At 42.5% G+C, this 12,541-nt stretch overlaps 1 protein-coding gene across 2 annotated transcripts in view; it reads right to left on the reverse strand.

The window, feature by feature from the left end:
* The window catches only part of PLAG1 (PLAG1 zinc finger), a 55,628-nt gene continuing 43,087 nt past the window's right edge, over positions 1-12,541 (reverse strand). For both annotated transcript variants that reach the window (XM_049825749.1, XM_049825757.1), the window contains exons 3-4: positions 8,734-9,092; positions 1-8,126 (exon numbers count right to left, since the gene is read on the reverse strand). In XM_049825749.1, coding sequence (XP_049681706.1) covers positions 6,863-8,126; positions 8,734-8,975 — 1,506 coding nt within the window. In that variant the 5' untranslated portion in view covers positions 8,976-9,092 and the 3' untranslated portion in view covers positions 1-6,862. The remainder of the gene's footprint in view (positions 8,127-8,733; positions 9,093-12,541) is intronic.

Below are 12,541 nucleotides of genomic sequence, written 5' to 3' on the forward strand. Positions count from 1 at the left end.
TAGACCTTTATTGGGAGTAGACAAAGTTTATACTGAATTATCTGGGGTATAGCACACGAGCAGGAACTTGAAACTTCACGCTACTGCTGCTGGGCTCTGTCATTTTCAACACCACTATCTCCACTGTTGTTCAAAACACAGAAATACAGCATTGCTGTTTATTTGCTAAAGGCCCCAGCTCGTAACGATAAGCAGCAGTTAATCCTCCACTACACTTCTCAAACTTTTAAGCACAGACTAAATTTTGTAATAGAGCTTATCTTGCTGTCCTACTTGCTGCCTGTTTGTGACCGTCAACCCTTACTGTGCCAACTACGGCAACTGCCACTTTGGAAAACCTCATTTCTATCCGATTTAATACAGTTTTGATTTGCAAAGCGAGGAAGCCAACAGCATGTAGCTGCTCAGTTCTCACTCGTCCAGCAGCAGCTCTGCATCACAGTTTTGGGTTTCTCTGTCAAAAAACCACTCTTTATCCCAGGGCATGCTTATACATGGGAAGGAAAAGGAGAGTGAAGGGCAAAACCGCAACAGCCTTTCTCTTCCACTTCTGGAGCACAGGGAGACCAGGTATAGAGGATACTGAAGGACCATTTTCTGTTCTTTCTTACTCAAGTTTTGGAAAGGGGTGGTTACAGGAGAGAGAGAAGGGAAGATACCTGTGGCTCTGAATTTAACAAGGAAAGCTCTGGAGGGACTGCACCAAGAGATGTCTGGATATAACATAGATACTATCCATGCAATCACATTCCACTTATTACAGAGGATGACGGAGTTTCTAGAGGGTGTCTGTTTGGAAGGAGGACAGGTTAATTCAGTAACAGTGGGTGGGACCAGCTATGACAGCGACACAATAGGGTGGTTTTCTCTCGGGGTGGGGGTGCAATAAATGGTTTTGCAGAGTATATCGCAGAGCATCTGTAGAGCTTCTGACTCTCACAGAACGAGGCCAACCCTCTCAAGCAGGTTAGAAACCTCTAACGCAGAAGTGGTAAGTCAGCTCAGAGGAACGGGGTAGGGATCACAAGAAAGGAAAAATGTCTGTGTACAGAGAAGGTGAAAGCCAAAAACTCTAACCATCATTTCTCTCAGACTGGGTTACAGCAAGAAATCTAGGAAGTCAAGATGTGAAAAAGAAAGGAACCCAAAAGCACGAAAACATAGACAATGCCGAGGATGTTAACAAAATAGGTTCTGAAAAAGCAACGAAACGTGAAATGCCAGTCTTTCACTTTCCTGGCAAACAGTCCACGCTAGGGAACAACTGTGTGGAATGAGCAGAGAGGCAACTCTGCAGTTGTGAGCAGGCTGCTCGTCTGGCTGCGTAGCACCTCCTCCCCCCGTGCATTAGAGTCAGACTTCTTCGGCAGTGTCCCAGGCAAACGGGAGATCTATGGGATCAAAGCAACGGAGTTTCTCCTGGAAATATTTCAGAGACAAACCATATACTGTATCTAGCACATGCCACACTTTTACAGCTTATCCTGCAAACTATAACAATTGATGTAAATTACTTGTTAATCTGAAATGATGGAGAATCACTCACCTACACCTCCCAAATGAGCACTCCCACTACAGAAACCCCAAACTCACCTTCCAGTGTCTCACAGCATTTCAAAGTGCAATTTGATGGCAAGCTCAATTGCTTTCTTCAGTTCAGATCTGTCTTGTCACAGACACAGTAGCATCATCCAATTTGTTCCTTGGTGAAATCATGAAACGCAGATGCTTACGCTTTAAGATTTTCTGAAAAGCCGACATTTTACCAGTCGTAAACTAGAAAGACAGTTATACCTTTGCAAACTCAGACTAACTACACCCAGCAAAACTGGGTGTATTCTGTAATTACTTATTGTGATCCCAAACATGCAGATCAAGATTATCTATTGAAATGCCAGGCATAAGTTATTCATTAACTAAAACCATTCTGTAATTTTATTGATATATTTTGTGGAGTTCACATATTTTTGTACAGCAAACATAACACTGTAGGCCACAAGAAGCTGCAGCACTATTGTTTAATAGCAGCAAGGTATATTTTATAATCAGGGTATGTGGACAATAAATAGTCTGTTTCTTTGGATGTGAATGTTTAAAATGAAGTTCTGCTGCAGCTTCATAATGTGATTGCTATTTTACAGAGCTTATACACAAAAATATATATGCAATCTTTTTGTCTATATTTTATACAAATACAACAGTAGTTTGTGAATACATTTTAAAGTACATATACATGATAAGCAACTCAATTTCCCATATCACAGGATAGCAAATTTTAAATGCAAGAAACATATACAAATTCAGTCTGGAATGCAGGGTTTTCTGTGTCTTTTTTTTTCCTCTATTTTTGACTCAAAACTTTTATCATTAAAACATTTTAGCACACAAGTCCAAACAATTTTTCCACTAGCTAAAAATATAATTTCAGCAATCCGAGTCAGGTTTGGGTGTGTCATCATTCCCCAATATACTTTTCCCAGTTTTTGTCTAAATTCAAAGGCTTTTAGTAATATATAGTATGTTCTTCACTCCACACCATATAAAAAGCCCACATCTAATTTAACTAGCAGTCACCTATTTTTGTGAACAAGAGCTGGGCTTGTCAGCGTTTAAATTTGCATGTCCAAAATTTTACTTTTGCAAGTGCATATGAATACATTGTGGTGTTGCACAAAGTTCATTAATGACAAATTAAGTCACAGTATAAAAATATATCATACAACTATAAGTCTAGTATAGTCCTTTTTTCTATGGGTAAAAATACATCTGAATGAGACAGGGAGGTTTGTAGCACCATGAGAGGAGTTGTATCCCAAGTTACATTAGCAGCATGATCCAATATAACAATATTGCAGGAGTGTTTCTGAGGAGATAAACATTCACTCTGGTTCAACTGTACCACTGAAGCTTATACTGAAAAGTGTTTACATATGATTAGCAATAGTTCTGTGTCACTTCCAGGGCTAGATAACTGTTATCAAAAGACACTGCCTTCCAACAAAAGTAAGACACCCTTATTGCATAAAAGCTTTGGGACTATCCAAACACATTTTGAACTACTGTGGCATTACTTGTACTTGAGCGTGATGCTAAGTAGGCTGTGGCTTTAACTGTACGCTGGGAGGATGCAGGATGGGCAGCTAAGCCTATACAGTTTACTACATATCAGATAAGTACATTTATTTCAGAGGCTTATCTATAGACTGAGAAGAATACAGGATGAGCTGCTAAACCAGTGTATGAGACAGACATAATGAAGGATGCAATCCTGCTCCCCCTCGACTTTTACGGATGCAGGATCAGGCCCTAAATTAACTTCAGACAGCAGCATAGCGATGATAGGATATGATAAAAAAAATCTGTATCAAATACTGCACGTTACAACATTTTTGACATAGTTTACCACCCAGTACTCCAGAGGACACAGTTTGCAATTGGTGAGGACAAACTCCTAATTTTTTTTTTGACTGGTATTCAAAATGGCAGTAGAAGACAGTGTAGTTTGAAACATGTAAACCTAGTAAAAACCATTGTAAAACCCTTAAGAAAGACACACTGGTTCTGTGCAATATAGCAAATTGATAAGAAAACACTGTAAAAATGTACCTGTTTAAAATTACAATGTCTACCATTTTGTACACAAAGCATTATACCAAAGGCCTACATATACGTAATCTAATGGCACTTGAAACAAATTATAATAAAAGGTTTTATAATAAAAAGCATAACCTGTAAGAAATTTTCTTAAAAGGTTTAGGTTTTCTTTTTGAAAGTGCTATATCTTGTAATATGTGTAACATAGAGGTTGACCAAGCTTTATTTTAAAAAATATTGGCCTATAATACAAGTTTAGCTCACTAGGCAAATGATCCTGAAAATATGTACTCTTAACATTCATTATTAGCTTAATAAAGCAATCAGCTCTGGCTCATGTTTCAGTCAGTATATGGTTTTTAAAAACCGCTACTGCCAAATTAACAATAAATCACTCTATTCCACAATTTACTACTAAATAAAGCACAAGCAACAAGTACACAAAAATATATATATTAAAAAAAAAAAAACCACCAAAAAAAAACCTTACTAGAAGTTTAGAAGTTGCACAAAGAGTGGTGCATGATCAGCCAGCCCTCCCCCCCCCTCCCGCCGAGAATCCATCTGAAATCGAGAAAACAGGGTTTAAAAACTGACGGCTTAGTAGTGGCCAATATTGACTCTGCCTAAGTGATATTCAAAAGCACTCCGGTGGTGGTAGTATTGCTTACAATGTCAGTCTGCTTCCACGTTACCGTACATCCTAGTTCCCTGGCAAACACACTCGGTGCAGCCACACGCTGAAACCCTGACTGAATGAGGTTCAATATCTTGTCTGAGGTCCCTATTTCTCAAGTGAAATGTACGTCTAACTCCAAAGTGAAATGTCAATCCCTTTACAGAAAGCTAAGGCACGAACAAAGTAGTAAGGATTCTGGCTACGCACTAAGAAACGGGTGTTGGCCAAGTGTCTGTTGGGTTTTGTTTCCTTAATGAAGTCTAATCGGCAACTGAGACCGACGAACAGTCGCTACGGACTGGAAATTTGTGTGCCAGAGGCTGCCCGGGGCGGGCAGCGCTGCCCGGCCACGCGGCCGGGTTGGCTGCAGGATGCCGAGCGCTCGCAACTTTCCTCTGCTGCAGGGGGAGTTGCAGATGCTCGCCTCCACGCGGGACATAACCCGCTGGTGGAATTAAGTCCATTCATCTTCACCTCAGACTGATTTAAAGGACTGAGGATAAACCCGAGTTCTTCCTAGATGCGTTATGGTTGCTGATTTAAACTAGAGTTACATTCGTTTGCATTCACCTTGTGCTCTGTTCATCTGTGTTTTTCTTTCCTTTAGAAAGGTGAAGAGAAAAAAAGCAATATTGAACAAATCATTCAACTAAAGATGTAAGTAAGCAAGCAATCTGTTTCACAGAAACCAGAGGAAGCAGTCATGAAGCAGAGCTAAAAGCCCACTTTGAGATAACGTGCTCCTAAACCCAAAATCTAGGAGTAGTTTGCAGAATTTCAAAAGGTATTTTCCTTATTAATACATCCTTATTTTAATGCCTTTGGAACACAAACACATTTATAAAAATGTTATCTTTTAGTAATAAAATTTAAATACACATATGTATAAAATAGTAAAACTACACCTGCATATTGCTCCTAGAATTAAAAAAAAAAAAAAAAAAGTAGGAGCTACTGATAAAACATCTGGAGCACGAGCTCCTTAAATGGGAGCAACTTTTGTTTCTGTGAAGTATATTTAGTTTAACCACTTAAAACCTTGTATGAATCCTCATTACTGTTTGAGAGATACTAACGTATTTGATTTCTATTTTTTAATTCCTTGTACAAAAATGACAAGGAAACAAATGTTATTGTTGAATTACAGCAAATCTAGTTTGCTTTCATGCATCACAGGGTTGGTTTTTTTTTTTTTCCTCTTTTGGTTATTAGGGGTTGGGGAATAGAATATATTGCATTAGGTAAAAGTGGTGTAAGCAATATGCTTTTACTTCACTCCTAAGAGTCCTGTCTTTAAATCTTGGCAATGGGCAAAAAGTCCCTAACCAAGTACCCAGGTGTAGAAAGTGTGATTAACGTCTAACTTTTTGCTTAGGAGGACATAACACACCATGTAACACAACTGAAAAGATCATTCCAATAAAAAAAAAAAACACCACAAAAAAACTGGTATTTGCAAATTTACATTCACTCTCTGACTGCACACTAGTTTTGAACTGAAAATAGATACACACTTTCTGGCTGGACTTGATCCACCCTTTGGCGGTGGCAGCTGGGAGAAGACTGATGCCTACAAATGTGAGTACACTATCGGAAGATTCCTATGCAGTACTTTTTCTATGCTACTAAAGAGAAAAAACAGCAAGTTAAGAATTAAAACAAAAACTGCGACAAAATATTCTGCATTACTACATTACAACACTTTTATAGTTCAAGATCAGCCATTAATTTCGCCTGTTTCCCTCTACCAGAGTCATGAAAGCACAACAACACAGTTCCAAATTCAACTTGAAACATTTGTCATTTAGGCAAGCAGAGATTCTCTGTTGAAATTCTGTTCACCCATGATTTTAGAGAATTAAACTAAATTTTTTTCTTCCATTATCCATAACAGGCCACAAAAATTTAAGCCAGAAAATGGCAAAATTCTTAACACCTTTTATAATGACTTCAATACAAGTCAAAATGCTATATATATGTACATGTGTATATATGGACTTCTTCTATATATACACACACAAGTTTTCAGAAAAATCTGAATTCTATATTTATTTTAAAAATTTAGATTTGTCATTATAGAACAGATCAGATGTGTCACCATTTGAAAAGAGGATTTGTTTGGAAATGGACTGGAAATTTTTTTTCCCAAATCTTCAGGAATCTTTGTGATATATATTTTAACTGAATTCTTTGCAAATAGTAAAATATATTAAAAGTGGTAGTTCTACCACTGACATCAATAAAACGGAATAGCTGGTATGGTTGAAAAAGTTTTAAAAAAGGGATGAGTGTTGAGAGTTTGCTTGGGATGACTTTCTACTGAATATTTGAAAAGTGTCAATTGGCAGTGAAAATGAAAACAATACAATGAGACTGGTTTTTTTTTAAAAAAACAACAAAGTAAACACAGCTGAGAATAAACACTTTCAAAACATTTTTAAAAAGTTAATTTAAATTTCTTACTGGCTTCATGAGATTGGTACTGTACAAAAGCAGAGAATTTATAATGTCTTATAGTAGGCACTAAGTTAAAAATGGTCACCTAAGGCATTTCTACAAATAGACAGTAACAAGCCAGCTTTGTACATCCTATTGGAAAGCTTGATGAAATCGCGGTAGGGTGGTGGTTGTGCTTAGACTGCTTGTGAAAGCTGCTGACAACGAGTGCAGAGACCCAAGACCTATACTATTGCTAGGATCTTGAGGATCCTGGGTTTGTGGTGGAAGTTGAGTCATAGAAGAATGTGCCTCCTCTTGTGTATAACTCATTCCGAGGTTTCCCACTGAAACAGAAGGATTATAGGGAGGGCCATTTACAGGTATGAAGTTGAACAGCTGAGAAAAGTCCAATGATGGGGTGTTTAGAGGTTCGCTAATAGGAACGGAGCCCTTGGAAAGGGAAACCTCCCCAGACCCATCATCTAGTGGCCCTACTTGTGGATCCAGCCCTAGTTTTGATGAAGATGCTTGAGAATCCTGGGATGAAGAAGGCATACCACTTTGCAACTCCATCAAGTAACTTTCGATTTCCCCTTTCAATGGCTGTTCTTTTTCAGGCATAGAAATTGCATATGAGGTAGTACCGAGCGGATATTTCAACGATAGCTGGTGAGAAGGGTGGACAGACTCCATATCTATTGGACAAGGCATTCCCAATGGTAACGATGTGGCAACCATTTGGTGTGCAGATGCAGAACTCTGCATGGACTGAATCTGAGTGTTGTAGAGATTTAATTGCAGAGTGTTTGTAAATGGCTTTGATGTCAGTTCACTGGAAGGTAAAGACATCACTGGAAGCAGCTCATCCTTAATAGGCACAGAAACATTGCAGGTAAAGGGATCTAGAAGGTCCATTGGCTCTGTTTTGACCTTCAGAAGTTCCTGGTTGTGACTTTTCTTCATGTGGCGTGTGAGGTGATCCTTCCGCCCAAATCTCTGTGCACAGTACTGACAGAGGAAGTCCTTTCTTCCAGTGTGCACTACCATGTGTCTACGGACATCCTTTCGGGTGTAGAACCGACGATCACAGTGTTCACACTGGTGTTTTTTCTCCTTCACTCCACCCGATGACTTGCCTGCGTGAGTTTTTAGGTGCTCCAGCAGCACTCCTGTGCTTTCAAAAGTCTGCAAACATACCTTACAGGTGAGGTCACCGCTTGTTGCAGCATGCAAAGCTAGGTGACGTTTGAACCCAAGCTTGGTATTGTAGTTCTTTCCACATTCTTCACACTTAAAGGCCTCTTTGTTGGGATTGTGTGTATGTAGGTGATTCTTTAGGTGATCTTTTCGGTGAAACATTTTCTCACAATAATTACACTTGTGGGTTTTCTCAGGAGAATGAGTAGCCATATGCCTTTAAACACAGATATATTCTGTAAGTAATTATTTTGATCAAAAAACACACGTGCTCATTTTTTAATGGCAGCTAAATACTACACTAAGGGCTGCTTTGCAACAGAACCTTTTAACTGAAAGCATGACACTACAAAGACAGTTCGACAAATTTAAATATAGCAAAACGCGAGCCATTTCTCTTAAATCGACACTTTAGTTTTGGTGGGTTTTAGCTACTGTAACAGGGGTATATGGGCAAGTATGAAAGTACTCGTGTAAAAGTCCATAGCCAAAAAAATTTCAGTCCATACTCTTTTTTCTTGTGACAATTCCTTATACAAATGAATACTCTATGCTCATTTAAAAAAAAAACAAACAAACAAACAAAAACAAAACAACAAACAAACAGAAAACAAAAGCAGAAAACAAATTAAGAAACAAAATCAAAGACATTAGCTTGCAAACTTAGGTAATTTAGAATTCTAGAAACAATCCAATGGCTACTTTAATTAACACATCCTCTCTGCAATCAGCTGAAGGCGTACACATATATATACTTTTACACGGCTTAACACGGCCAACATAAAATAGATAATATAATCTGAAAGATAAATAGAGTTTAATACCTTAGTAATTTGTACTTAGAAACAAAGGCCTTGGTGCAGTCTTGTTGTGTGCACTTGTAGGGCCTCTCTCCTGTGTGAGAGTATGAGTGAACCTTTAATTTCTCAACACTGTTAAAGGCCTTGTCACACAGTTGGCAAGGAAAGTTTTTTCTTGGTTTGGTTTCACCACGCTTACGTTTCCCTGAAGGGACTTTCTGGGTATCTCTTACTTCTGACAAATCACCAGGAATGACAGTGGCCATCGCAGCCTAAACCAGGCCTTCTTGTTGGACACTTGGGAATTGCCCAACTCCACTAAATGATTTAGCTTTAGATGGCTTCTCAAGTTTCATGTGGTCGTAAAAGAAAGCAAAAGGGGACTGGAAAAAAAAAATAAGAAACAACTAGTTTGTAACTAAACTTAGATTTTGAAGTTTTACTTGCTATGTGAAGCTTCTGAATAAAACTTAAAAATAAAATTAGGTTCAGCTGGTCTAATGTAATACCTGCAGGTTTCTTTACACTATTTGCTGCAACTCTTAAAACGCATTGCTCAGGATGAACAGATCCACATATGCCCTGAAATCACACCTCACAACCTTCCCCTCGAGCGCTGTTGGAGAACAGCAAAGTTTCTATCAGATTACGGGAGGCATGAGGCAAAGAGCCTACCTACCCAGACGGCTTTTGGCAGCTTTGGATTTCAAAGGCGTTAAAGCCGCGCCTGTGGTGTTTGCACAGACATACATGCACACAAGCACGCACACACGCACGCACATAGTTATCGAAGTGAAAATCTGTAAGCCTCAAAATGTTTGAAAACCTGTGCGAAAAGCAGCAGTACCCATGCTGACAGTCTGGGGGGGCAAAGCTTACGTACCTCCTCGCTGCGATTACCGCACACCTGTGTATCTACTCTAGTAAAATGTACGCATTGCCAATGATTGTAACACCAGGTGAAGTTCTCCTGTAAACATACCCTCTGCTAACAGAGACTTGACGTATTAACGACACAAACCCCACAGATTAGGGATAGATTAGGTAGATCAGGGTTTCATCAGCCCAGCGCTGGAGACCCCCACCCTCCTCACGCTATCCTGCAAGACGTAGGGGCTGTAGGCGTTCAGGTTTAGGCTAGCTGAGGACCGAGGCTCTTCGTCCCGCTGGGGCATTGCAAACCGCGCCGTAAACCAGAGGCTTCCAGCTAAAGGAGGTGCGTGAGGCTCGTGTCTGACGTGCGGGTGAACGGCTTTAAATTCGTCATCTGGTAACACATAGTAGCAACTGGGCGCCTGCCATTACAGGGCACTCGACAGCCCTCCTTTGTCAGGGGTAGCCGACAGCTTTTTTTCACCATCGGAGCACAATTGCTACTACAGATACCAAAATCCAGCACTGCCCGCTGCGGGAAGGGTCGGGTGTGAGGTCTGCGGCAGCGGGGACGAGGAGGAGGACAGCGGGAGGACGGCACTCCACGCGAGCCTTCGGCAGGGCCGGAGAGCCCCCAAATCTGGCCCTTCTCCCTCAAAAGCAGCGACCGCCCCCCCCGGCCCCAGTGTCGCAGCTCGTGGCAGCTGCTGTCCACTCCGGCTTCTGCCGGGGCAGCTGCGCAAGAGGCGGCTGGGCCAGGCGGCACCGAGGCCGGGGCAGCGGCCGGGCTGGGGGCTCGGCAGCCGGCCGCCCCCACAGCCCCCAGCAGCAGGGCAGGGGAAGGCAGCAGCTGCTGGGACAGGTGGAGCCGGGCAGCCGGGCAGGGAGCACCAGGCCGCAGCTGCTCCAACCTAAGGCCGTCTCCCTGATAAACAAAACGGACTCTTCCCCGCTGGCAGCGAGGGGAGGCTGGAGAGCTTGGGGGCGGCCTGGGCCCGGGCCCAGTCCCAGTCCCAGCTGTCCTCTCTCCCCTGGTGAGGCTCAGCAGAGGCAGGAGGAGGCAACCGCTCCGGAGGGGAGCGGAGAGCGGTGCCCAGGTGTGATGGGGGCAAAACGGAACAGTCCTGGCGAGGGCCCCGGCGTGGCCCTGGAAGAACGCGAGGGGGAAGGAGAGCCTGTGTTTTTCTCTGTGCGTGGCAGGACAGGAGGGCTGGAGGGGCAGGGAGGCGGAGAAGGGGATGCGACTCTCTAATGCCTGCATTTTACGAAATCTTCAGACTGAGATCTCCATTCGAAACACGTACGCAGAGTATGTCTTTGTCTATGCCTCTTCCTCCCTCCTCTTCATAACTTTTCCCTCGTCTTTACGAGAGGAGAGAGGTACTGGCACACCAAGATGGAAATCTGCTGCCTTTTGACCCTAAAGTCCTGGAATGGCAGGTTAAACTACGCTACCTTCCTGAAGCAAGAAGTTTTGTAAGACCACCTTTACCCCCTCAAATATTACATGGAACCACTAACCTCTTTAAAGATACCCAGTGACAGAAAAGGACTCTTTCTGATTTCAGATTTGTCTCGGACTCATTCCCACTCACGGGACGAAGCCTGGAGACACCAGTTCCATGAGTGGGAACATGCACAGGTCTTCAAAGTATCAGCTTAATTTTATTTTCTGTCTCATAACAAACTACCTAGTTCACAAGTGAAAGAATGAAACAGTTGTTTGGAGACTTGGGAGCAATAATTTTCTGCAATAGAAGTAAATGAAGACCAGTTCCAAAGACTTCAGTGAAGCCACCAATGTAACTAAAAGGAAGGTCTGATTCACATCAAAGTTGTGATATATTTGTGGGTTGAAAGATTTTTTTCAATATACGCTTTAATCAGAATCTGGCAATAAAATTCGTTTTGCTTTCCTGTAAATGAGCACACTGGTCTTCTACGCATATTGGCCTGAATGTAGAATGAAATCTTGTTTTAGCCTCATCTCTCCTGACAAACGGAGTTCAGGGGGAGAAAAAAAGCCCAACCCGATCTACACTTGCATAGGGTATATCTATATCACACAGGCACCTATATGAGGCCCGCCACACAGAGCCAGCAGCGCAGCAGCCGTGGCCCTCACTGCGAGGCTAGGGCACCTACAGTCTCGAAGGGGTAAGAAAGGGCTACGACCCCTTTGGCCTCCCTGCCAAATCCACACCTAGCCTGAGACGGGGCAAGGCAGCATTAGCAGCGAAGGGCAAGGGAACTGCCTCCACAGTCCGCTGCAGAGGAGCGTGGTTAATTCGAACGTGCCGGGTCCAGAGCTCAGCGGCAAGTGGCCTCCGCGCCCAGCCGGTGAGAAGGGAAGCGGGCACAGCTGGCAGGACACAGGGTGGGAGGGTGAGCTGCTGCACGGAGGGACAACGGACAGAACTAGGATGGGGCTGTGCGGCCAAGGAGGTGCAGGGAGCACTGCACAGGGGTTGGGAATATCTAAGGACACGAGGAGAGGGGCGAGCTGGTAACGCCGGGGGCAGGTGGGGGGGAACTGAACGTGCATCAGGCTGGGGAGATGCAGGATGTTAGGCCATGCAGAAGGGTGATATGCGGGGTCCGACGGGAGGCCAAAGGCAGTGTTTGTTGTGGAACTGCCTGCGAGGCTTAACTGTTAAATTAACAACTGTGACAACTTCTCACTCCTTTCCTCAGTGCAAAGATCACACCTCAGCGTGGAGGCCATCCTATATTCAGGCCAATGCAGCATTACTGTTGTCTTCTCCAAAACTTCAGGTAACCTAGTTGCTGTACCAGAAGTAACTCAGAACATTCACACGGATGAAGAATTCAGGTTTTGTTCCTCTATGATCAAAACTAATTAAGCTGACTTTGAACTGTGTTTAAGTGTCCTGAAAAATGCATCATTAGAACAAATATAGTGTGGATCCAATCTTTGACAATGACAGCGTTTTATTAA

The sequence above is a fragment of the Accipiter gentilis genome, chromosome 2, assembly GCF_929443795.1.
Source record: "Accipiter gentilis chromosome 2, bAccGen1.1, whole genome shotgun sequence".
Classification (NCBI taxonomy): domain Eukaryota; kingdom Metazoa; phylum Chordata; class Aves; order Accipitriformes; family Accipitridae; genus Astur; species Astur gentilis.